The sequence below is a fragment of the Anopheles cruzii genome, chromosome X (genome assembly GCF_943734635.1).
Source record: "Anopheles cruzii chromosome X, idAnoCruzAS_RS32_06, whole genome shotgun sequence".
Taxonomy (NCBI): Eukaryota; Metazoa; Arthropoda; class Insecta; order Diptera; family Culicidae; genus Anopheles; species Anopheles cruzii.
This window is the reverse complement of record NC_069143.1, coordinates 2958397-2984112: the sequence shown is the minus strand read 5'-3', so window position 1 is coordinate 2984112 and position 25716 is coordinate 2958397. Positions and strand designations below refer to the sequence as shown.

At 40.6% G+C, this 25716-nt stretch overlaps 5 protein-coding genes across 7 annotated transcripts; 3 read left to right on the top strand and 2 right to left on the bottom strand.

Moving 5' to 3' along the window:
- Positions 1–265: 265 nt before the first annotated feature.
- On the bottom strand, positions 266–6456 carry LOC128268204 (uncharacterized). The gene is made up of 5 exons (XM_053005243.1): positions 6357–6456; positions 5615–6070; positions 3875–3983; positions 3651–3794; positions 266–3556 (listed from the first exon to the last, which is right to left on the bottom strand). Exons 1-5 carry the CDS (start codon positions 6454–6456, stop codon positions 2638–2640), a joined length of 1728 nt encoding a protein of 575 aa, XP_052861203.1. The 3' UTR covers positions 266–2637.
- Positions 6457–8467: 2011 nt separating this feature from the next.
- On the top strand, positions 8468–11065 carry LOC128270798 (ATP synthase lipid-binding protein, mitochondrial). 2 transcript variants are annotated; one of them, XM_053008221.1, is made up of 4 exons: positions 8468–8529; positions 9082–9175; positions 9462–9666; positions 9782–11065. In XM_053008221.1, the coding sequence occupies exons 2-4, from the start codon at positions 9128–9130 to the stop codon at positions 9943–9945; spliced, it is 417 nt and encodes a 138-aa protein (XP_052864181.1). In that variant the 5' UTR covers positions 8468–8529; positions 9082–9127; the 3' UTR covers positions 9946–11065. The 2 variants fall into 2 exon arrangements, with proteins under 2 accessions (XP_052864181.1, XP_052864189.1); XM_053008229.1 differs by having other exon boundaries at positions 8504–8617.
- A 1585-nt stretch (positions 11066–12650) lies between these two features.
- LOC128274816 (eukaryotic translation initiation factor 4B) lies at positions 12651–15915 on the top strand. Of its 2 annotated transcripts, none has more exons than XM_053013142.1 (5): positions 12651–12710; positions 13392–14633; positions 14954–15035; positions 15125–15344; positions 15458–15915. In XM_053013142.1, exons 1-5 carry the CDS (start codon positions 12695–12697, stop codon positions 15518–15520), a joined length of 1623 nt encoding a protein of 540 aa, XP_052869102.1. In that variant the 5' UTR covers positions 12651–12694; the 3' UTR covers positions 15521–15915. The 2 variants fall into 2 exon arrangements, with proteins under 2 accessions (XP_052869102.1, XP_052869093.1); XM_053013133.1 differs by having other exon boundaries at positions 13392–14705.
- An 885-nt stretch (positions 15916–16800) lies between these two features.
- On the top strand, positions 16801–21793 carry LOC128268287 (uncharacterized). Its single transcript, XM_053005376.1, has 4 exons — positions 16801–17016; positions 17835–17916; positions 18077–20212; positions 20339–21793. The coding sequence occupies exons 3-4, from the start codon at positions 18113–18115 to the stop codon at positions 20966–20968; spliced, it is 2730 nt and encodes a 909-aa protein (XP_052861336.1). The 5' UTR covers positions 16801–17016; positions 17835–17916; positions 18077–18112; the 3' UTR covers positions 20969–21793.
- Positions 21409–25403, bottom strand: LOC128268382 (vacuolar protein sorting-associated protein 16 homolog). The gene is made up of 9 exons (XM_053005490.1): positions 25283–25403; positions 25086–25226; positions 24807–25005; positions 24454–24721; positions 23547–24369; positions 23329–23477; positions 23120–23244; positions 22281–23032; positions 21409–22058 (listed from the first exon to the last, which is right to left on the bottom strand). The coding sequence occupies exons 2-9, from the start codon at positions 25163–25165 to the stop codon at positions 21920–21922; spliced, it is 2535 nt and encodes an 844-aa protein (XP_052861450.1). The 5' UTR covers positions 25166–25226; positions 25283–25403; the 3' UTR covers positions 21409–21919.
- Positions 25404–25716: the final 313 nt, after the last annotated feature.

Below are 25716 nucleotides of genomic sequence, written 5' to 3'. Positions count from 1 at the left end.
TAATACTATTAGTTGGAAGAATAAATCGACGATTAAACCAATGATTCTAGCTCAATGACAAGCAAGTTTATTTTGTTTAAATTCGTAATTCTGGTATGTACGTCCTGAACGTATCACCAAAGAAAACATTCGGCTATAAAGGTTGTTAATAAATTGAACTACAAAAGCCTCGTCAATAAGCTGCAATTTTCGAAACAGCATGGTTGTAGATTTTCCATCCGATTTTCTTTCCATGTAATTTAGTCTTAGAAATACACTATAGTGTTACGATATGCATTTATTGAAAATGCGAATGCTGCAATTTGTTATTCGATTAATCCGATAATCTACGAACATAAATATATTTTGAAAATTTTGACTAGCTATTGGAAAAATTAATGATATTTTATTAACGGTGTCGTATTGGCGAGATTTTTAATGACGACACGTGCACACAAAAGAGCATTGTTGCTGTTGTCGTTTAGCTTTGCCAGCACTAATTTCCCTGAAGCAAAGGAAAACGGCGTGGTCCTGTCCTTCCATTTTCATTAGCAGCTCCATCGTTAGTGCATAGTGCATGAATAGGTACACGCATGTACACATATACACTCCACATACACATAGTTTTACGAAAAATAACACGTCTAGTGCAAATTTTAGTTTTATAACCTCGATGACGAAGAACACAGATTCAAAACATCGCAGCTGTCGTTGGATTTTTTACCATATAATGCAATGTTTCCGATGTTACGAATAAATTTCATTTTCTTTTCCGTCACATTATAATTTCATTTCGTTTCCAATGACACATAATCATAAAATAACATTTCGAATTTCTCTGTTTAATACAGATTCGCTTCTGTTTAATACAGATATATCTATTAAGAAGAAGAAAAAAACGGTACAGTGCGACAAATGTGAGAAAAGTTACTGAATGAGATCTTCAGCAGCAAAATCAGTAAATATCATCCTCTCACGGGTGTGTATGTTTCTTATCATTCTGCCATGCTTCAAAGCCCACACTGATTGAAATTAATATTTAAAGGTGCTTTGATTTAGCAGTAGAAAAACAGGCTCACTTTATAATGTATTTTAGTTGAAATAAATATGCTTTCGTTTGTATAATATTTGTTAACGATTTTTTTTTTGCTTTTCATTCCAAACGATTTCTGCTAAGTTTGATTTCAAACGCTGACTATACATTTTCACTAGAAAGTAGTAGTTTGGGCAGTTCTAGTTTCCCTATTGACATTCAACTAAACTTTTATAGCCACACATAAATATATGTTTTAAAATAATAATCAGGAGATTGTATACACCATGCAACATTTATGGCGGTTTTGCGATGCAACAGCTAAAAGTGTTGTGTGTGACATGTTTTTCCACTTCGAATACAAAAAATTAAAAAAAAGATAAAACAAAAAATAAAATCACAGCAAATTCAATTCATATTCTTTCTCAACTATGTAAACGATTTGTTTCTTTTCATATTATCGCTTATGGAACGAAAAGATTAAGATGAAACAAAATTAAATAGTAGAAACAAAACAACGTATTTCTTCCAGTGCCGAACACAAATAATTGTTCTCAATTCTTTAATCACTAAGATGATTCCTCCTGTCTTTCTCATTTTTCTCTGGATCGTCGGGTTGTAGTCACGGTAGCATTAAAATAAAAACTAACAGGAACAACAATGCTTTGCTACATTAAATACTTATTCATTTCTTTTATGTTCTTTAAGCTGTGCTTTACTTATATTTTTCTTACATATTATCTTTTTACTATCTGCCATTCTCGTTTATCTATTCTTTTCGTTTACATTTTGTTGGTTTTTCGCTTTGATCGGGGTCGCAGAACTATATTCTAATGAGTTTGGTATCAGTTTATTTTTTTTTGTTTTTGAATACAGGAGTTTAAGAGACCTGGCAATTTAATTGATGAGATCAGTCGTAAAACCAAAAATCGAAAAAAACATGAGAAAATATGTAATGAATCTTCACATTACCAATTAAGTTTTGTACCCTTTCCCTTTTTAAATAGTGCTCATTGCAAAAAAAAGAAACATGTGGTGAAGAGAATGCACAGAATGCAATAGTGCAAAGAGCCGCATTGTTCAAGTGATAATGGCTGTGCCGTTATACGAACATTCTATAAGACATACGCAGATCATGAGATTTAAGCGACCAATGAACACTGCAGACGCCCAAAAATAAACAAAATTTCGTATTTTTTAAACGCAAAGCAAATTAATAATTAATTTGCTAATTAGCAAAGCGATTTTTTACTGGTAAACTTCGACCCTTTTTCATAGTTTCGCTGGTCACTGGCACGAAAAACTTTTATTTTTCAAATTTTTCAAACAACCATACACATATCAAATGAAGTTGATAAATAATAATATGAATAAGAATAATAAAAAAGGACATAAGCTTTTAAACAATCCCACAATGGTCTCGGTTTTCATTGTAAAATTGTAACAATTTGCAAACATTTGTCTGTTCAAATAAAGTTCATAAATTATTTCAAAAATTGGGGGGGGATAGGGATTGGGAGCTATCATATAGATAATTTAAAGGTATAGAATATTTTTTTAGAACTAGTAGAACAGGTACCGTCAACCAGTCAATACTTTCGCAACAGTAAATTCTTAAGTATCGGCTACGTCTCTTCGGCGTATAATTGACTAGCCGCTGTTGACACCGATAGTACTGCCGTACCGCCACTACCGCCACTACCATTAAGTGATTCACCGACCACGTTTGAAACAACAAGGGCAATCCCGACTCCACTATTACCACCGCCCCCATCTCCAACCCCGCTATAAAAAGCTGTTCCATTTCCACCCAGTCCATAAGAACCGCTCGCAGAACCTACTAGCTGACCGTTTCCCGTTAAAGGTGCGTTAGTGGCATTGAAATTTCCTATTAGCGTTGGCGAAGAATGCGCCACCGACACGGTCACCGGGATGAACGGCTGCTGCTGTTGTGCATCGCTGGAAATGTTGGCAGTTAGCTTTGGTGAGGTGGCAGGGGTCAAAATACCCAGATTATCGTATTTTATGCTGGACCCGGTCGCAACCGTGTGAATGGTCGAGGTGGAGGGCGGACCAGATGCTATTGTAGTGATGGTAGTGATTTCGGGAGTGTTGACAGCGCTTACCGTTGTTGTTACTATCGATGCGGCAGAAGCTGTGCTGCTAGTGATGGTGGAAGTTGCGTTGGTTGTAGTGCGCGGAAGCTTATGTGCTAGCTGCGTAATGGTGACCGCCGCCGGACTAGTAGCATTTGTACCAATTTGACTAGAAGTTTTCACAGCATTGCCATGATTTGAGATGGGCGAAGACGGTTTGAGCACAGTGGACGTAAGAGTGTTTGCTGTCACTGTTGCTGACGTCGTTGATAGAGAACCACCATTAGTACCACTAACGGAGGATATCTGTGCACTGCCGGTGGGTTGCTGAACTTCCGTGCCATCGTTTGATGCTACCTGTGCATGTGCAATTATATTGTGGTTTTTCAGGCGAAGTGATGTTTTGTAGCTCTTCCCACAAAAGCACTTGAAGCCTTTTCTTACGCGGCTAAAACAGTAAGAACGTTGGACGTACAAAGGTTAGAGAGTTTTGGAGCCGAATTACTGAAATAAAAGATTCAACAAACGAGATCGAGACGCACTTTCCGTCCTTCTTGTGACCATTCTTAGAATGGTACTTAATGCCATTCACATTTTTGTAACGCTTCTTGCAGCCTGGGACTGGACAGGCAAATGGCTTCTCGTTCGACACGGTACTTCCGTTAGCTCCCGACGATGAGTGCCTTCTAAACCAATTAAAAAGACTGAGTTAAACTTCTACTCAACCTTTGCGCACTTGGCTGCATTAAATATAGATGATACTTGCCTGCTTCCATAGCGCATTATGAATTCCGAGCTGAATTCCTCGGTCGTATAAGAATCATCGCTGTCTTCTGACTCCGATCCCATCATATCATCGTCATCCATTTCGCTTCCTATATTTGCAAAACAAAGCCACCAGTCTGAATATTGTGTATGACAAATACTAACAGTAGCAATTGAAGTAAAACAAATAAACAATCAAGAAGTGTTTCGCACTTTGCAGCAACATTAGTTTTGTACATTTTCAAGCTGAAAAATGTACAAAACTATTATTGCTTAGCGGATGAGATGATGGCTGAATACATTCAAGCACGGCCAGGTTATATGGTTTTGCATAATGTAACTGTTATTGGAATACTAAGATAAATATTTGAAAATTAGGTTATATAAATTGTTTCGATCGTTTCTTCTTCTTCTTACCCTGCAACAACCGCTGAGCGGTCTTAGCCTGCACCAGAGACAATGATAATCTCTGCTGCGTGGCAGCGACGAACGTTACCGACTGCTCTACGCTCGTTTTTTAACAATGTTAATTTTAAAGTGTAATAATAATTTAAATTATATAATTTATTACATACACAACAGAACATTTACGTTTTGATTATACTTCCCACAGTGACATAGCAAACTAAAGTTTCTTCTCTATTAATACTTCGTATTCGATTTTTTTATATATATTTTGCTGATTCCAATTACAGAAAAGTAATAAAATGGATGATCGACCGATTCGATAATTCGATCGGTAATTGAAAATCGATTGATCGATTGATGTAGTCAACATCTCCAGCAATCGTTCATTTTGTACATAGCATTCGTAGACGTAGGTTACGTAATGCAGGCAAAAGGGTTACGTTGTGAAACCTAACCAACGCCAATTACTAAATAAGAATGATTTTTTTTATTATTAGCGTGTTTTAAACCTTCTGTCTTTCTGGGCAAAAGTGTTATGGTCTGATGAGTTGCTCATTTGCAGTTATGCAGAGGTGAACATTTCTGCTATAAGCATGTCAAACCAACACTGAAAGTAAATGGCAAGGGCAATAAGCTCGACGGATGTACTTTTGGTATGAAACTGACAAATTAGTAATCCTCTGGGCCATGTTGACCTTACCCTTCTCCTTCATGATAGATGTAATCAATCCGGATAGAACACATGTTGTTGAAAAAGATTATACCCTTCAATCGGATAATGGGTCCGCAATATCACCCTACGGATAAATCGGGTCCGCAAGACAAAAGTAGTCATATGGTGCGTACCTTGAAAGTGAAGATATTGAGATTTTACGACAATGGTAAAATTTCGAGTAACTCCAAGAAACGAAACAGAATTAAATCAATACAACCAAAAAACCTAATGTACTTGAGGACTATAGAAAGTATTACATTATCATTAGTTACCAAGTTATACATGAATACATCGCTTAGCAATATTTGTCTGGTCGCAATGGCATGCACTTCAAGTAATAAAGTTCGTCTTAAAACAAGAAAAATGTTGTCCTCTAAACCTTTGCAGCTAAATTTTTTGGATGGTCCCTAAACAAAACACATATTCAAGATGGGATATAAGTCCATCATTCAAGTTTGATGGTTTTGCCTAAATACATTACATGTTTACCTGTCCTTAAGCCCAGTAACAAGAACGAGAGCTTCCACTGTTTTGCTAAGTTCAAGTTTTTTTCTGTTATGCAAAACATTAGATCGCGACAACAGCAAAACAAACAGCAAACATACGATGTACAATTACCTGTAGGGGTTGTGCTGCGATTTGAAGACGAAATGCTGTAGCTGTGATGCTTAATCGCTATTTTGCGCTTGAGATCGCCAGAATTTTGGCCTCCTATGGATATCGATGGTTTGGCAATACCATCAGCGGCCAGCGTTGGACCATTTGAGCCTCCAATGCTCGGGGCGTGACTCACACCCCCACCTGCAGAACCGCCGTTGCTAGCACCCAAGTCGGCCGGACTGGCCGGGCAAGCGTTAGTTGCGCTAGGTAACGTTGCAGAAAGGCCGACACCACCCGTAGTTATATTCCCCCCTTGTTTGTTCTTGTCAGTAGCGGTTGTAGGAGTCGTTGTTGAGGCTGATGATGATGCTGTATCCTTACAAGAGTTGTCGTTGTGGTAGCGTAGCACGTAGCTGAGCGGAAGACACGTGGACTGCGATTTTTCCGAGAATCCGGGAGCTGGTGATTCGTGGTCTGTAATTTTGATACAAAAATATTAAATGAAGCGATATCTGTACTATTTTTCATTATCTCCGAACGTTTTGATATATCATCGTGTATCATCCGGCAAACAAATCTAGCTGTTTTGGGCGGGGTTAGTACCAACTTAGTCGAATGGTGAGCTGTACCTTGACGAAGTTTGCTGGAACCCCGCCGTAACAAGTTTGAGGAACGTAATGTAATGGACGAAATGTTTCCGAGGTCTATTACTACCAAACAGACACGAATCTACGCGGTTTGCTTCTCATCTTGAACTTACCAATGTGCGTGTTCTCTATGTGATGTATTAAATCAGTCAGGCTGTTGAAAATTCTCCCGCACTGGTTAAACTTGCATATATTAGTTAGAAACACAGCCATTTTACGAATGTAGCGAAAGATGAATGCAATCGTCTAAATGTAGCTTTTTATCGAATATGATGGCTGTTAAGGAGATTTCTATTCCTTGCCGTATACGTATCTATACATATGCATATATATTTATTTACATATATATATATATGTATATAGATACATACATATATATATACATACATAAATATACATGTATATATGTATATATCGCACTCTTAGCGTGTCTGTAATCGTTTTTATCCGCTGCTGTTGATAACAAGAAATTATGTAACTATTAACAAATTACTATTCAGATAGCTCATATTCCTGCTACTGCTGTTACGAACCGCACGAAAATTACAGGACGGTGTCAAGTTGATGCTTTTGGGTGGATATTCACACGGCGGTGGAGCCCCTATGTTACAGCAAAACATTGCCACTGTAGCACATACTTGGATGCCATTTAAGGGCGATGGTGGGAGACAGAATAAATATAGCTTGCGAGATCAAGACACTTCCTTGCTATCTAAACGATTTCCGGTTGATTCTACAGTTCACGAGTAGCACGGAAGACTGCTGCCCGAAGTTATCACATATTTTGCATCGTTTCTGCAGTCTCCCGAACTAGTTAACGTCACTCGCATAACATATATAGATTATGGATGAGTGATTGACTCGGCGCAATGGCGTAATTTGCATGTTGAACGACATACACAGCGAACTCTGATGATTATGCGGAACACCGCTAGCTAAACTATGTGATTGAACCTCACGCAATATGCTACTGTATCACACAACCCTGCTTCGATCAGAGCAGTCTCAAACGTCAATCTGTCAGTGGGATGTTCGCTTTCGAATTCGTTCGGGTTCGACGGATTGTAAACCTTGAGCAGGGTTGTTCAATTTGATGAAAATAAACAAAATAAACAAAATACAACAATACAATGTCTACTTAAGAGTTTTAGACCAACTACAAACAATGTATATTATTGTGTAAATAATAAATTGTCTTAAACCTTCGCGCAGGGCGTATTGACTGATTGTGCAATATACGTTTTTCGCGCTAGTTTTTCATATATTTTCGTACATTCAGATGGAGTAAATTGCGAAGACTTTTTATTCAAAGGTTCGTGTCAACAAGCACTCATGAATAGAGTTCGATGAATAGCATATAGTAATTTAGTTTACATTTTATTGAAGATTAATTAATGACAACGTTAATGGTAATTAAAACCAAAGCAAAGATGCGTAAAACATACCTTTCTACCAAAGGCTAACCTACTCCTTGTTGCTTTAGTAATTACTTTATTGCTCTTTGAAAACGATATTTTCTTTTTATATGTTTCACAATATTTTATTCGTCTGGGATATGATTGTGCAATATTTTGCACAATCACACGTGTAAATTTAGTAGAGCAAAACTATCATTTATGTTCTTCTTCTTCTTATCCGCCTACACAACCGAGCGGTCTTGGCCTGTACCAGAGACAAAGATGTTTGAGTTCAGTGGATGTTTTGGATGCCAGGGTTCGAGCTTATGTCATCAACGAATTGAAAGCGATGATCCGACGCGATACGAACGATTTAATATCCACGGCAAAGACGATAACGAATTAGGAAGAAAGAACAGAAGAAAGAAATAATTTATCATGTTTTGATATAACAATGCACGAAGCAGCTGCGAACTGACCGGTTGATTCAAATCCTCGTAACATCTACGTTTACTACAGAATGGTTGGTGGGATGTTTCAATCTGATGATTTTACCGTCCAATTGTGGGAAATAATTCTGCTTTCTTATTGATTGAATTATTTCGTTGTTATGACGCGTCCGTTCTAATTTCGTACGTTGAGTGTACAGAATAGGAAAAATGTTTCGAAAACAATACAACCCTGTAAAAATGTCAGCGCTCTCTAGCGGCAACGATAAAATCTAAAATGAACTACTTCCGTTGCGGCGGTATTTTATGTGTGTGTGTTAAGGCGTATAAAACGCGTTCACTAACACTTCCAACAAAGATGGTACGGGCGAGGGCTCGAGTTTAAGAAATTTTCTATCGACGGTCACTGTTCTTCGATAAGTTGTCGACCGCGTTTTAAAGTGAGTAGAGCTCCGGTTGAGGTGAAAACTTCTTTGAGGCCACGGTTATACTGATTTAGTTATCATACCCCAAGTGCCGCTATAACAAGTGCGTGGAAGAAAGTCGGAACGGCATTTATTGGCTCATCGTCTCAATCAGCAATCAAATCAATCTAAAGCCGGCATAAACCGCTACTAGTAGAATTTCTGTCGGCCATATTTTTCCATCATTTGCCTTCACATTATCGGTGATTTATGTAATCGCCGGCATAACCAGCGATCGGTTGTGTAACCGTTAAGCTAATGTGACTGTAATTTTTTCACGGTTTCCATTATCCAATAGCCTAATTTCAAGAGAAATTTTGCCGAACAATAGTGTACCTAGCCAACTGGGAATCTTATTACGTAATTGCTGTAGGGCCCAATATCTCCTTAGAAGTTTGTGCAAAAAGTGTGCGGCATTGAAGTTTGATCATATCAATTTCAAGTTTAATGTGCTCCATTGTATGCTTCAAAGTATAGCTAACCTTATTTGTAACTTTTTTTTTCTAATTCTTTTGGAAAACCGTACAGATCCTTCAGGTACCAGCTAAACAAAACAATTCCCAAAACCATCATCATGTTCGTCTCATCGGCTGCCCGTTTTGCCCCAGTAGCTCGAAGCCTGGTAAGTATTAAAGTGTTGTTAGTCAATCAATAGATTTTTAAGTAAAATTGAAAATTTAAATGTTAGCCCTATTACATAATCTGTAACCGATCACATTCGTGTTGGGAACGCCATGGTGCAATACAATTGCTTACGTAATTTGATTCTTGCTATAAACAAGCATGCAACAAAATTCAGATTAAACAAAAGCAATAAGTAACTTCGGTTGTTTATTGCTTGTAGCTGAAGGAAAGTGTGGATAAATTCTTAAAAGTTAACGCTCATATATTTCCTCGTTTTGGTACAGGTCTTGAATGGAACTAAGGCTTACCTTCGACCGATCAGCAGCGCCGTCATTTCCCAGAGTCAGATGCTCGTCGCCCAAGACACAGCGCCCGCCGCTCTGCTGTCACAAGTTCGGTCATTCCAGACCTCACCTGTCACCCGTGACATCGATTCTGCTGCGAAGTTCATCGGTGCCGGTGCCGCCACTGTTGGAGTCGCCGGATCTGGTAAATGACACAAAGAAACCATTTTCATTTAATTTTCATTCTATTTAGCCCATAGTCATGACTAATCGCCATATTTCATGGTTCCTTCGCTGTTTCTCGTTTGTTGTTTCTACAGGTGCCGGAATCGGAACAGTATTCGGATCATTGATCATCGGTTACGCAAGAAACCCATCTTTGAAACAACAGCTGTTTTCCTATGCCATCCTGGGATTCGCACTTTCTGAGGCCATGGGTCTTTTCTGTTTGATGATGGCCTTCCTGTTGCTCTTCGCTTTCTAAGCACGCGATCTTCTCTGTGTCTCCCTCCAAATGCTCGGGGGGAAAACACATCAATGGTGCGTGGGGGCAAGCCCGGTAATCTTACACAGAAGTTGAAAAGTGCAGCAAATACATCCCGAACCCATTCATCACAAAGCAACGCAGTCACCGACAAATCCCTGAACAGCAAACCGAAATCGTATCGATTCACAAGATAGAGAAAAAGAAGAATTCCGCGGTGGATTTGAGAAAAGCACGATCATGTTCGAGAATGACAAGTAAACAGCGGTAGCGGCTACTTCTAGAGCAAGAGCACAGTGGCGAAGAAGCTAGTATTACGCATATTATACACGCAATTGGCGACTCTTGTATATCGAAAACAGCGTTGAATGTTGTGCTCTGGAAAACTGTCTATTCCAAAACACACAAAACAAAAACCACATTTCTCTTTCGCAACGTGTGCAGGTAACACTGGCCAATAGAAAATTTTACCATCAGCCCCGTGCCGTTGTCCCGTTGCATGTTCAAGATGTCACTAAACTCGTATCTGAAGAACCTAACGCGGAACTCAGATAGGCATCATGTCACGTGCTGTGGTGGTACAATACAAGAATGATGCGATACCGAAGCATATAACAAGCTTACTTCGGCCACCGTGACCAACAAATGTGCAAATCCAAAGGATCTCTGTAATTGTCGCTAATATCCGGTTATGACGAAAGCGTGTAGTAGTAACTCAAAACAGTAAAAACGCAACGCATGTTCGAAAACCTTGAGCAGAGGACAATGAAAATTACGCTATTTTCATTACCAAACATTGCTACACACTTGAATATCTGCTTTCGGCTCCTTTCGAATGCGTTTACTTTTGGGAGGATTTAAACGCATTTTGTTGGAGAGAGGATGTAGAGTAATTCTAGTGCGTTTTTGCAACTGTCTGTCATAAGCATGAATGCGTTTTTCTTTTTTCCTATCAAAACATCTCCATTTTCAACGGCATATGTTTTGAAAATCCGACATAAAGAGAAAAATTCCAAAATAACGAAACGAACATAACAGCATCCGCGGAAAGAAAAGCATCTTAAATTGTGGTGATCCAAAAGGAATAAAGAATGAGACTAGTTACTGGTACAACACTGTATGGATTCGTTTATATTCTGTAAACGTGTTTTATGTCATCTACGAGAACTCCGTCTAATATTCAAATGCTGAATATCTATACATACATTGAGTGAAAATTGTTTAGCTTAACGATGCTAGAACACGACGACGACGACCTTGCTGTCGTACAGCGTATACGTCTCACTAGGCTCCGATGGTTTGGTCATATAATTCAGGATGGTAGACGACGAAACAACCCGCAAAATCTTGGGCCGTTCGGAACGGCAGTGGGGAACATGGCTGCATCGATACTAGAACGACCGGTTGAACGAATTAGCGGACAAAGCCGCTCGACCGCGAGCGATAGACGGAATCTCCGATGCAGGCCAGTTCGGCTCAGCGGTTGTAGCTGCCGAATAAAAAAAAGAAGTTTCTTTGAGCAAACACGCGTTTTACTTATTCTGAAGCTCTCTACAAAAAGAACAGTAAGTGTACTAAATTCAAATTTTATCTATTTCGAACGGTAAAATGTTACTCTTAAACCCGCTGATAGAGCAGTCGGTAACGCTCGTCACGCAGCCGGCTACGGTTTCGATTCCCTATACCAGCTATACCGTCTGTTGGCGCAGGACCAACAACTTCGCCCGTAAAAAACGAACCGTTACTGGGGAGCCACACGAAGCGAAAATAAACGATTTGACATGACTCTGTAACGTCAAATCGTTTATAAGTACGCGGATTCATATACAATTTATCATAAGCGGGATCGATTTGACATTTTTATGCTCCGTTTTTCGCTTCGTGTGGCCCTCCAGTAACACATTTGTCTAAGGTTTTCGATATACATTGCTCTACAGTTTGCAATCGGCTTTTAGATCGCTAACATTTCTTCGGCAATTGAACATGCTACTTTTACTGATGCTTTGTAACAGATGAAAATGTGTACCCATCAGGGAAGGCACAATTTGAAGCTGCTAGAAGCGTGTAGTAGTATATCTGAGCGGCAGTCGAGAACGAAGATATATAGGCGATTTGGCCCACAACTGGTTCCAACTCGCCTATATTTGACGCTGTTTGCCCGGGTTGTCGAAAGTAACGCCAATATGAGCTATTATGAAACTCTAATCAAGAACTCGAACGTTAGAGTGAACACAGTAAGAGAGAAAGCAGAATACAGCAAGAGAGAAGGCAGAAAAAGAAAGCTATGAAAGAAAGCAAAATGAACTCAAATGAACGTTCGAGTGAACTTCGAGTTCAAGTTTCGTAATAGGCCCATAATGTTGTTTTACGCTCAAACTGTCAAATTGATTTTCCCATTATGGTATTACATTATATATTGCGGATTATATTGGCACACCTGGTGACATTAGCCAAAAAGATCAATAAATGTCACATTTTAGGTGGCTTTGTTTCGGATCAGCGGAAAGCATAAAGTCCTATGTTACAACGCTCGAAAAAGCTGTGATCTGAATGACAGCACGCGTCTACTTCCTATCTAGTTGAATGCTGTATTCTGACGTTACGGTGAAAATGTGCTAAAATCTTTGCTTCCTGATTTGTTGAATCATATCGATGTTATACAGGGACTGATGTTCGGTCTTTCATTATTCTAGCTGTCGGATAGAGTGTTCGCCCTTTCATTATTGCTACGCGAACGGAATCAGTCACTATGGCCTCAGCTTCAGGTAAAAACCATAATTTGCTATCAAATTGGAAGCCTTCTTACATATTAACGTGAAAAATAGTTCCATTTACGTTCAACCCCGTTTTGTGTTTGCTAGAGCGATACAAAACTTGTTTTTTTTTTATAGTGCGTCCATTGCTGTTCCGTTAGCACGCGTATTTGCTTCCATTACTGATGCAGCAAATCTCTCTGTCCGTGATAGAGCAGCCTTAGTTACCGCGTGGCTAAATACATACAGAACGTACAAACAAGAACAATTAGAAACGTCCAAAAGAAACCAAAAAAGAATTGGTTGTGGGTGCATTCATCATGTCGCCATACATGATAGAATTTTACTTTCTTATTCGATTTGTCTAATTCAGCCTTCAGGTTCATAAAAGTAGTGAGAAAAGAATATGCGTTTTGTTCGTATAGCAGAACGCTCTGAAAACAAGTAAACGGAAACATCACGGGAAATGTAAGGCGGTTATACTCCGCAATCGTTTCGCGGGCTGACTGTCTTCTTAACCTAGTCCTTTTACTGCCCATGTCAACAACATTTCTAATATCAACTTATTTCACAAATATATTATAACCGTAAACTCAGGATTATAATCTTAAGATCGCGGAATCGTACAAAACACTTTTATGTTTTATTTTGTTGCTCATATGTTGTATTTTCTCCATATATTGTAATTTCCAGGCAAAAAAGGTAAAAAAACGAAGAAGAACAACAAGCTGTCCTTGGGCGAGTTTTTGAGCGATGGCAACGCTGGCGTTCTAAATCAAGTGCAAGTGTCGGTCCCAGTGAAACTGAACGACTGGGGCGACGACGGAGATGATGATGACGATGAGCGTTCGGTACGAACTCAGGTCATTGCTTTGCCAACGGCCCCACGTGCCACTCGAATTATGAACGATGATTCGGTCCCGCAACATCCGCCCTACTCGATTTACGTATCGAACCTACCATATGACATCAACGATGATGATCTGTACGAATTTTTCCCCGGCATGGAGATCATTTCTATGTCATTGCCGCGAGATGATGGCGATTCGCGCCGCCTTCGCGGTTTCGGTAACATCGAGTTTGCATCGCGCAATGATCTAATCGACGTCTTAGCGATGCCCGAGCCCATCATTCGTAACCGGCGTATTCGCATCGGGTTGTACAACGAGAACGATACAAAGCGACGCAACAATCGCTACGACAACTTCGGTGGCGGTGAATCTGATCGTGGGTCGGATAATTGGCGCGAACGTCCCGAAGGGAGTTTTGCGCCACGCTCGGATGCCATGGCTGGAGTACGACGATTCAATAGCAACTTCAATCGAGAGCGAGAGGATCGCCCAGACACTCGTGGCAACTGGCGGTCGGCTGATAGGCCGTTGACAGCACCGTTGTCGCCGCACGCTACTCGACGCTATGGAGACCGCGATCGAGATGCTGGTGGATTTATGCGACGCAACATGGATCGTATTCCGCGTCGCGACGACGCTCCGATGGAAAGACCGAAGTTGGTACTGCAACCGCGCACCCTTCCACTTCCCGAAATGCCAAAACTGGCTCCGGAGCAAGATTTGACAAATGATCGACGTACACCGTTTGATGGCGAAGGTGGCGGTGGAGCCGAAGAAACAGTAGCTCCAAGGCCCAAATCTACCCCGGTACCGGCAGCGAAGGTTTTCGGCGACGCGAAACCAGTCGATACGGCGGCTCGCGAACGCGAAATCGAGGAGCGCTTGCGTGAAAAGGAGCGATTGGAGCGTGAGGAACGACAGAGAAAGCGGGCGGAGGCATCGTCACTCGCAAGCGAAGAAGGACGCACAGAGCTGGACAAAGAAAATGTTGGCGTCACGCAAAACAGCAGTAAGCACAAGGCAGAAGGAGACGCTCCTGCGCCGGAGGTGATCAGCTGGCGAGTTCGGAACGACGACGATAAAGGTCAGACTGGACGCGTACTTTCACCAACGCGATATTCGAACAATTGCTTAAAGTATAATAGTAGACATTTGGGTATGTCTTTGTAAAGGGTATTGAATCTTGCATTGTTTTGTAATTTTTAGACTAACAAATCATTTTGTGTTTGTGTGCATGTAAGGATAATTAGTTATGTGCGCACTACTTAGATGTTAAAAGCTTTTTCGGTCAATTTTACCCTACACATTTGTTATTGCTTTAGAGACTGTTGATTTTTTTTATTACAGTCGTATGACCGATTTTTTTATTTTTCTCTGTACTTTGTTCTTTGGGACTATTTCTAGATGATCGTAAAATAGACAATCACCGAGACGAGCGGGACAATCGCCCGATCTTGCGAAACACTGGCGGACAAGACTATCAGCGGTAAAGATTTCATATAAAAATTTAAAGTTTTCATTTCAATTGGCAATGCAGCGATTTAAAACTCTTCCATTTCTTCGCTAATCCTACAGCAAATCGAGTGACCGCGATACATCGGAGGAGGGATTTGATGGTGGTCGTTTCGACGATGCAACGCTGGACAGTAGCGGTGTTGATGATGAAGAATGCAAAAACATTATTAAAAACGATCGCCAAGACATCAGCACTGAAAAGTCTTTTGAGGAAGATGAACAGCGCGACCCGGAAGTGTTGGAAGAACGTATGTCTGAATTCCAGGAGCCTTCCGGATCGGTATGTGTCTGCATAGTGGCGTGGAAGCTAAAAATATCTTTCACTATCGTTTATGTGATATCAAATTCGATTGCACCACTTCTTTAACTCCGTTTACCACTCCTTTCTTTCAGAATTTATCCGTAGCAAACACCACGTTCCCAGGGCTATCCGCTGATGACGAAATTGATGACTGAAACAATACCAAAACCACCACCAACACTGCTCAGTTGAATTTTCTACAAAATTCGCTGTATGTTATAGATTTTCAGATTCGTGGTTTTGGGGAACCGATATCGCATCATCCCTGTCTTTTTGTTCTGAATCCCCGGCCTCCATCTTTGAACATCCAGTACATTTACGTTTTACATCATGCAGGCTTTACCATAAAAGAAGCCAGGCGTTTAGACACATGGGGAAAAACATAAACAACATTTTAGGCCGCCGATTCTCTATCCAGTAAACAGTTCAATAACAACAATTACTTCTACCTTTTTAAGTCGTTCTGCAATGGTAACTTTTCTGCTTTATAAGAAATGAATATGATTATAATAAACGAGTCATTTCCCCTTCGCTAGAGTACGGAGAGGGTTAAGACTGATGGAGTGCATTTTGGTTCGATTTGGTGAAAGAAATGAACAATGGAGAAAGCTCATTCGCAATTACTCATTTCCATACAGGGTTTTTTTAAACAGTACTAAACAGTACCAAAAGGTTGATAATGGCTCAGATAACTCCGGCTAAACCTGCTAATTGCTGTTAGTCGACCAAACTGTGGCTACTATTCGCAATGGAGAGTTTGTGGAAGTTTTCGCTGGACATTTTTCTGACTCTATTCTTTAAAACAGTTGGCTGGATTGTTGTACCTTATGCGGGCATGTTATTATGTTATTGTGTTATTATGTTGTTATGTTATTTATATTGATCGGGTGTGTTCTTCAATATCGCATCTATTGCGCGAAAGCGTTTGTACAAATAAATCGTGTACGCTGAAAGATTCATGTTTTCAATTTTTACTTTTAACTCATTGCGAGAGGAATACTAAGTAAGTCACCTAGGAAGGTGAAGTCGAAACAAAACACGTCATATTAGGTGTGTGTCTTATTTTACGAGACAATTACAACCTCTACGCCAAACCAAGCGACACCAAAAACTTCCGTGTAGACCAGTAATATTTTTTTTTTTAAATCATAACGAATTTTATGAAAAGAATAGTTATTTTGACCGCCTATAGAAGCAGTACGATTTTTAAGCGAAGCAAAGGTACTACTAGAGTGTTGCTTACCCTCTCACCCGCATCCACCAATGCTCAGCAACGTCAGCCAATCACGACCACCTATGACGGATGTCAACGACCAATCGGAAAAGCGGAATATTGCACAACAAAAATGTTTTTTTATCATCGGTCCGCATAGTGATAGACGTTCGCACTATGTGATGTTCTCATCCCTGCCCTCATTCATTCGGGTGAAAACGGAGTGACCGGATCGTGTGCGCTGCTGGAGCGCGAATCGTCTTTATTTCTGTGTTTTTCCCTGAGAGAAAGTGTCCTCAAAAGGATTCACGCAGAATTTCTTCTGTTTCGAAATTTCTGGATATTGTGAGAAAATTATTGCTACCCAGTTATCTAAAGGAAAGGTGCAAGAAACCGGAAACAACAGCGCTGCAAAAGAAGTGCTTTAGAGCATCTTGAGTAAGTAGTGTCGCTAGTCGGAAAAAAATCTTTTCGTGTCACAGTGCGGATTGTAGTAAGACTTTCTTTTAACCAACAACACAATTGTTAGCTTCGATGTCCCCATTTTAACATGATTTATCATCTCGATGTAAGCTTTTATGTAAGCACACGTGTGCGTGAATGTTCGACTTGCTTCTAGAACGTTCGGTTGGTTAATCATTTAGTCAACGATTTGACACATATTACTTCCAGAACCGGAAAAGTTTACAAACATCTTTGATAATACTAGTCTTCATTCTTACCTGATGAATTTTCTGGCCGCGGTAATGATTTTTGTTTTTTTTCGTTGGTCGTCGTAGTCGGTAAATATCTACTGCGTAGTCTGTAGATAACGCTTCTGTAGCATATATTTTCCCCCGAGACAGAGTGATAGCTAACGATAGACATTTTTAACTCAACCAACCAATTGATAATATATCCAACGTTAAAGATCGTTGGTGAATAAACGAAGAACAATTCCAGCGAAATATGGTCAACTTGATTAGACAAACTATTTTATTTCGCAGTGCTTTGTAACCCGTTGTGTTTTTATGTTATTGATAAAATTGCTCAAATAGTGAGTATTCTGATGCCACGTATTCATATTCGCGATTCGCTGTTTGCTCTTGAACACCGAGCTGGTCGCGATAAACGCGCAAACGAATGCATTTGGTCTGATTAATCTAGATAGACATGTCATTATTCCAGATATAATCATAGCTCGCTTCAATTTATAATAAACATTTATTCCTTTCTTATGTTATTACTAATGTTTTGATGCACCTTTTTACTTTAAGGTTGAGGGCCGGCAACTCTCAACTCAATTCGGGCATTACATAAAGCGTTAAAATTTCAATAGAAGTAAACGGTGAATTCATCGTAAGTATGATTGTTTTAAGGAAAATATTTGGCACTTAACTTTAACAAACTTAACTTAACTCTAAACAAACAGTTCGCTAACATCGTCAATTTATATTTATTTGTCTTCTCTTTTCATTGGGGTTTTCGGATAAATCTATTTTAATACAACTTTTCGTAGTCACTTTCACGATGGCACAAACAATTGAGTTCGTCAATGAGTTCCGCTCATGGCGAGAAATGGTGCTTGCGGGCTGCGCCGGTGCTGACGGCACATCAGGAAAAATGCATCACCTTTTGCGGAGGCCTAGGCAAACAAAGCACCCGAAGTACCTTAGCTGCGGCGCCAGTCCAGCAACCGGCTACCCACGACGTTTTGCTACTGCAACAGTTCCACGAGGAATTACCAGAAGCTGTAACCAGTTCCGGCTTGTTGAAACCACCAGAGGCTCTAGCGTCTTCCTGGATGAACACCGTAAACACGCACGCTATAACGCCCATCAGCACCGGCGAGCTGTTGGATGCCGGATCGCCTTCAGCTACCGAATGGTGGAGATACGACAGTATGTTCACGGAAGATGCGACGGCCGATTTGTTGGCAGCCAAATCGATGCCAATGGCAATGATCGACGACAGCAACGCTATAACAGGTGAACAAATTACACTAATAGCACGAGAAACAGCGGAAGTCTGCCGAAACAAATTTGAGAAACAAGGTATCAGCAGCAGCAGTGCTGAAACAAGCGTAACTGTACACGACAACGTATGTAATAAGACCATCAGCAGCAGTGGCGGCACCAGAAGCAACTCTGGAATGTTGTCCAGTGGAGACCGTATCCCATCAACAGGACACGGTTGCAACAGTATTGGAACAGTTGCAAAATTAGCGGTGACAGTGACCGAAGCCGAATCAACAGCAACTGATGAATCCTTTAAAAAGGAGCACCCCCCGCAACGACACCTAAAAAATATTAGTTGTAATAGTAGCACAAGTGCTAACTGCATCAGCAATGCTCTTTCTGGAGAACCTTTGAATGGCAACAACATCAACAACAAGGACGATACAGCGCTTCTTATACCTATACTGTCGGATGCAGACTGGACGAACGAAACCCGCCTTTCCAACGCATTCTTCACAAACTCGATTGCGGATCATCTATGGATCAGTTCACCGATTAATACCAACCATCACCTCAACCATAACTCCGTGGAAAAGCATGTCATGTCCGGTGTCTGTTCTCCGATCGATGTAAACCGGCAGGGTTTCGTTAAGCCCAACGACAGTCCCATTTCCCTACATGAAGAGATAGAACAGCTCTCGAGTGCGTTTGACTATGATGCGTCGAACCATTTTGTTTCGGATCTACCGTTAACGGCCACCAACAATACCGCCGCTCTTTTCGACCCGATAGTTCCCGGTCCACCGGAAACCGAGGTGACTTCGCTCAACATTTTCAAATGGTTGCAGGAGGACATTTTTACCACCACAGATCATCAATTAAATGTAATGGAAGGATCATCTCTTCCCAACGGTGTTGTCAGTTTTTGCAGAGAGCCTTTGAGCATTCTTGAATGTACATCCACGCTAGCAGAAGCAGCAGCAGAAACAAGCACCCACTGTAAGGGCAACGACGAACAGAAACTGCAGGACACGGCTTTCGAGCACAGTTTAGATCAAGCTCAACATATTATACACATTTCGCACTTCATTGATGACGGGACTCAACCACTCGATGTCGAATCACCTGCGGTCACAAACCACTCGCAATGCGATCACAACTACTCTACAATCAAACGGTGTCGGGAGACGCATTCTGATGAAAGTACTATCGCAGGACCCTCGATTGCGAAGATGCCACGGCCACAGAGCGCAACCGATTCTTTGATTCTTATGCCGTTCGATGACTGTAGGTCCGACAATTGCTCGTTGACACTACACAATAAAATTAGTACTAACAAGCAAATGGCGTTATCCGAAAAATCAGAAGAAAGCATTACAATCGCTACTTCCATAAACACTACTACCCCGACAATGGCGGATGCTGCTATGACCACAAAAACTGTAATCGGCACTGCAAGCATTCTTCCTTCAGACAGAGTGAAGCCCGGTGGTAAACATAGCGCAGCGCTTAAAGGAAACGTTAGTGCTGTGGTGCCGAAACAACCATCTATCAACCATAATCTTTCCCTTCAGCTATGCGGAGTCACTGGGAATCCGCCAGTTGCCCTCAATACACCTGATCTAACCAACGACATTCTTGATTTGGAGGACGAAAAGTTTGATCTTTTGTCATTTATCGACCCGTCCACCAATGAGGTAAGTTTAACAGTGCAGAACAAAGACCCTTTTCCACCCATTTCTATAAAAAAATTAAAATAGTGAAGCATTTGAGCAATAGATTTCTAATTTGATGTTGTTTATTTCGTTTTTTCACTTCATAAGAATTTGTTACAGCTAAATACATGCAACCTTGCCGCCGGAGAGAGAGAGACGATCATAGAGAAGAAAACCAATATACGCCCTCTATCAGTATTTCAACAGTTGCAGTTGCCGGCATCCTCCGGTGGCCGAGGCACTTCCGACACCCTTATGCCGAATAAGAAACAAGACGCAACGAAACCACATATTTTCCAACTACTGACTATCGAAACCCTGAGCCAGCTAACGTCCAGCATCGTGGATGATAATTCTTTGCCTAATCCACACGACGACACACTCAACGGGTCTCTTTCGTCAGCTTCGTCCACCTACGGAGATTCTAGTTCTGACGTTTCGTTCAGCACAAAGCCCACGAAGAGGCGAGGACGACCGCCAAAAACGACCGGGGCCGTGCGTGATCGGACAGAGTATCAGCATCTAAGTGAGGCAGACTGGCGATATCGGGAGCAGCGTGATAAGAACAATGAAGCATCACGCAAATCCCGTATCAATCGTAAGGATCGCGAAAATAAGCTTGAGCAGGAGGCAGACGAACTGAACGTGCAACATCAGAAGCTGTCGTATGATGAACGGCGGCTGCAGAAAGAATGCAAACAGTGGCGAAAGGCGGTCATGAAGCTAGCGCTACTCTAGAAACCTTCGTCGTGATCATCGTCAGTTTTGGGAATACAAACAACAATTGGTACCAAAAAATGGTCAAATATTGTGCTATTACCATTTATCTATCGATGCATCGGGAAAGAAATCTAGAAAGTAGGGGTAAGCTTAACCGCTTATATAATTTCTACATTTTAAAATATGTTTTTAAGACGTAAAATGCATTTTGTTACATCGCTTATTAATCAACAAATTATTGTTTCGTACTTTAGACATAATTCATCAAGCCCGTAAATAAACTTTCGAATTAATCCAACAAGCCGTTTTGTAAACTTAATTTGGAACCAGCGAATAGTACAATTGGTTAAAGTTAACAGGTGAAGTAAGAGAAGCTAGTAAAATTTTCTTAGCATTGGCGAACGAAGGATGAAGGTTTGAACGAAATTTTTTTTATACATTTTTATTTACAACTTGCATATTAATACGTTAATGATCGGTGGAAAGTAATTCCTTCGTAATATTATATTTTTCGTACTCAGAGTAAGCTGATATATGTATAATATCATAAATTGTCTTTATGAACACAACACTGTATAGCGAAAAAACAATTTTTAGGCATCAGGACTTTTACCAAATGCAAAATCTGCCCCTTTTTTATAATTAAAATTCTCTTCGATGTTATACAACAGTACAAAATGACAACATAGAAAGAATGGAAATTTGACAAACTATAAAGTAGTAAGTTTTACTCGTAAATCATAATACGTTTTTGCTGTATATGCTTAATCAATACATTCATCAGGAATTTGATCTTTATTTCAATTGACTATGATGGTTCAAATATAAAAAAAGAATAATTTTAGTCCAACAAATCGTGTAATCTTTGGCTGATATTATTTCACCGTCAGCATATTTCATAACATACAACAAAGAAATTCAATTGTTGGAACTTTGTTTGATTGAAGAATTATTTGCGTCAACTTGGCATTACTTCTTTGACAATTGGCCTATCATGCTTTCCAACGTGGACATGAGTGATGAGTCGCTCGTGCAGTAATCATAGATTTTCAGCAAACTATCGATATCCTTTTGTGCGAATGCTATGTTCGCCGCTTCAACATAGCAACTGGAAAGAAAATAAGCATGCGTAAATAAAGAAGATTGTTATGAAAAATATGAACATTATTTGAATGTTCAATATTACTTTGATTTGAAAAAATGTGATCCAAAGTAAATTTCAAATTGAATATTTACAAACAAAAGCAATATGCGGATAGAGAATTTTAACAACAGATTTATAATAAGTAAGTATAGTAAAATGAAAAGATTATTGTTCTCTATAACTTACCCGGCACGTAGGTACCATTTTAATTTGTTTTCTTCGCTACACCGAGGTAAATATTTTTTCGCCTCGGCAACATTCAACTGACGAAGACAAACTTCCACGAATGGTTCGTAGCCGATCAAGCTTTTCTTAGACTTTGAAATTTTTTCCAACTCCTCCCATTGAAAGTTTTCCGCTAGCGTTTGCACTCTAACCCACCAGTAGCGTTTATCGGGCATTTTGAACTCATTTTTCAATTTTTCTGCGTATCGCACATCACCGAGCTGCAGTAGCTTGCGTACCGTCACGTGCAGAGATAATCCATGGAACTCCTTCTGATGCTTATCGTTGAGCAGCTTCTGGTGCTTGATCAACTTCTTCGTGTCCTCGCTTAGTTCTGCTTCAATTAACTTACCCGCTCGTCGGTAGTTGGCACTAACGTCTGGAATGGTTGCATCTAAGTTACCAAGCTGAAGTGCTTCTCGTAGCGTTATTTCAGCTTGTGCGAGGAATTCGTCCTCTTGTGAATAAATATCCTTGAGTGTGGACAAACTGTTAAGCTGGCAATACTTTTTGTAAAGATTTTGAGCCAGTGGATAACGTCGTATCGTCATGTGAAACTTCGCCAGCGCTGTTGTGTTTTTCATCTCTAGCAAAGCCATATAGATGAGATCAATATCACCGGATTGTGTGGCTGCAATGAGAGCTTTCTCGCTAGCACCTAGCTTCAGTAGTAGCGGCACCTGCAGCTTCTTTTTCGCCTCCAACTCGAGCAACTGGTAGAAAAGCCATTCGATTGAATTAATATGCGTTCCTTGAGCAGTTTGATACCACCATTCATGGCATGTTCTTGCATTACATACCGTAATTGCTAGTTTAATTTTACCTAGTTGCTGTGCCTTTTCAGCAACGTTAGCGAAGGACATCGTTTCTTGCAGATCGGCGCTCGAAAATTTTGCAGCAATTTTTCGCGCCACTTCATCATCGTCTACAGGAAAAAGGAACTTTGTTAATTAAAACATATTCATCTTTTCCCCCAGAGATATATTAAATCGGTTCTCCCGTTTTATACTTTTATCCTGTGCAATCTTCTGGAACGCCCAGTGCTCAAGAATGCGTTTCTCTAAAATGTTCAGATACTTGGCGATGTGAATTGCGAGTCCGTAGTACTTGCGAAACACCAGCCGATCTAGCGTAATAATCGGCTGCAAGTGATAGAATCTGCAATATTTAATTGTAAGTAAAAACATAATTTCCAAAAGAATTTGGTTGAGGTACACGATAACGCACTGTCGAATGGTGATGGGAATCGCAACGTTCGGATCACGAAGCACGTTGAGCACTTTGAGAGTTTTGCACATGCGAATATAGTCATCGCAGTTGTACCCGTTGAGAAAGCTCTTTCCAAAGTATGCGGCTCTAATCAAGCTTTTCTGTGTGCCCGTATCATACTCGTGCCCAGCCGCTTCAATACAATCGGCAACGGCGACTGCTAGCTTGCTTTGAATCAGGCATAAATACTCGTCTGACTGGTGGCTTCGTTCCCGAAACTTCCGGTGTGCCTCGAACAGAAAGCTCGCTGGTTCGGAGATGTTGATGCCAAAAATTTTGCTTGTACTATTCGGTACTTTTTGAATTAATTCGTGACTGGTGCTACTCAGTACACGCACGCTGTCCATTTCTTGGACAAGTGACAGGGATGAATCATACGTGTAAACGCTAGACTCTCCCGTTGCACCTACAATCATTATGAGATTTGAGAAGCTAATGATCATTGCCTGCGATTCGCACACAGCACTCCCGTCAATGCACCAAGCCAATTGGTGAGGTTTTTCAGTTCTTCCCGTTGTAAACTCGCAATATTTTTGTTTTAGATCAGAGGATCCCATCCAAAGGCAGCCGGAGCTGGTGTATAGTGCTAAGTGCTGATGATCGAAAGACGCACACATGGCCGTGATCGTTTTGAACTCGGTTTTCATTGTCACCGGAATTGCAGTGAGTGTAGTATCGCCATACCGAGCAATTGTTACGTCGTGCCCATGACCTCCTATTAAACAGACTGTGGTGCGGTCTCTCGAAATTACCTCCCAGCAAGTAAGTCCGGCGGAAAAGTCTGCAGAAATAAAGAAGGTTAATGGTTTCATGAATGGGTTTTCGTCGCACAATGTATGTAGCAAGTAGCCTCCGATGAACATACTTAGCAAATCGGACAAAGGCCGGTACTTTGGGTCCTTAATGTTATTCAGTACGTAGATTTTCAAACTTGCAGTCAGTACGGCTACGCCAGTGCCGGAGGCGGAGGTGAAAATGCGTGCATCGATTATGTCGGTCACGTCCTTACTGATACTAAATTTGTGTACAAAGTTACCGAACATGTCATAGATGAAGATGGTGCCGTCGTCCTGCACGGCAACCAACTCTTCCGCATCTGACCATCCAATTCTAACAAGAACACCGCAATCCCACTAAAATATAGCACCGGGTCAGGATAAGGGTCAATGCAAGCCAAAAAAAGACATTTGTTACTCTCTAAAAGAGGTCTGATATTACATTGATCGACGAAAGAAGTTTGCCCACACAGTTGAATATATATAAGATCATCGGTCTGGCACTTATTCCACTCTCTATCTTAATGAACGATTTCGGATCTTTCATTACGACAATCGGCCCTCCATATGCTGCGGCGTGAACCATCATGTTATCCAGATTGACGTTCGGTGGCCATTCCATCGCGTACAGTTCGATTTTTCTAAAACAAGAATTAATAACTTAGTCATACCGATAAGCGCCGGAAGAGTGATCTCTAATCGGTTCTTTTATTTGTTTTACCTGAACGCATTTCCTTGTCCCAAGGTAAACCAATCGCCAGTATTGCATAGCAGTGACATTTTTGTCGCAGAATTTTGCATGTAATCAAACAATAAACCTATCCAACATCGCAACGTAGTTATTGATAACTGTTCCCGTCAGCTGCAAAGCATACAGGGTTAAACATCACTCTAGATTGCCGCGAATCTAAATCTTACCCCGTCGAGTTGGAGATGCGGATTTTTTAAATCCTTTACGGTTGATCGTGAAAGTGAAAGTCTGTGAAAGACACGATTGCTACGAGTGAAATTTTCTCAATCACAAATAGTAGGATAATACTGCGCCAGTAACCAGTGAATGCGTATTGTATAAAGACATTTACCCGGCCGTTATGACGCACCTTGGCGTAAGGAAAAGTTTAGTGATGCTTAGTCAACATTCTACAGTTCATTAAAAACTCATTAAAAATATAAACAACTGTCTCCGTCATCATAAATACCACTGCATGGCGACTTAGTTGTATACAACACGCCGAATAAGGTTGTCGCTACATTGTTCATGTTTTTGTTTGGTTTCAAACGAACTAACAGACTACGATTGACCGTTACCTGGTGTTTCTAAAGCCACTGTGCGTCGATGTGAGTGAGCAACT

Bases quoted from the DNA above. Each gene is read 5' to 3' on its own strand.
- LOC128268204 (XM_053005243.1), bottom strand. From the start codon at position 6,456: ATGGCTGTGTTTCTAACTAATATATGCAAGTTTAACCAGTGCGGGAGA. The intron at 3,795-3,874 runs GCAAGTATCATC...TAATTGGTTTAG, and splicing joins ATAATGCGCTATGGAAGCAG to AAGGCACTCATCGTCGGGAG. The intron at 3,557-3,650 runs GTGCGTCTCGAT...TTACTGTTTTAG, and splicing joins GGTCACAAGAAGGACGGAAA to CCGCGTAAGAAAAGGCTTCA.
- LOC128270798 (XM_053008221.1), top strand. From the start codon at position 9,128: ATGTTCGTCTCATCGGCTGCCCGTTTTGCCCCAGTAGCTCGAAGCCTG. The intron at 9,176-9,461 runs GTAAGTATTAAA...GTTTTGGTACAG, and splicing joins CCCCAGTAGCTCGAAGCCTG to GTCTTGAATGGAACTAAGGC. The intron at 9,667-9,781 runs GTAAATGACACA...TTGTTTCTACAG, and splicing joins TGTTGGAGTCGCCGGATCTG to GTGCCGGAATCGGAACAGTA.
- LOC128274816 (XM_053013133.1), top strand. The intron at 14,706-14,953 runs GTATGTCTTTGT...GACTATTTCTAG, and splicing joins GTATAATAGTAGACATTTGG to ATGATCGTAAAATAGACAAT. The intron at 15,345-15,457 runs GTATGTGTCTGC...CCTTTCTTTCAG, and splicing joins TCCAGGAGCCTTCCGGATCG to AATTTATCCGTAGCAAACAC.
- LOC128268287 (XM_053005376.1), top strand. From the start codon at position 18,113: ATGAGTTCCGCTCATGGCGAGAAATGGTGCTTGCGGGCTGCGCCGGTG. The intron at 20,213-20,338 runs GTAAGTTTAACA...TCACTTCATAAG, and splicing joins TCGACCCGTCCACCAATGAG to AATTTGTTACAGCTAAATAC.
- LOC128268382 (XM_053005490.1), bottom strand. From the start codon at position 25,165: ATGCAAAATTCTGCGACAAAAATGTCACTGCTATGCAATACTGGCGAT. The intron at 23,245-23,328 runs GTATAAAACGGG...TTTTTCCTGTAG, and splicing joins GAAGATTGCACAGGATAAAA to ACGATGATGAAGTGGCGCGA. The intron at 22,059-22,280 runs GTAAGTTATAGA...TTTTCTTTCCAG, and splicing joins AAATGGTACCTACGTGCCGG to TTGCTATGTTGAAGCGGCGA.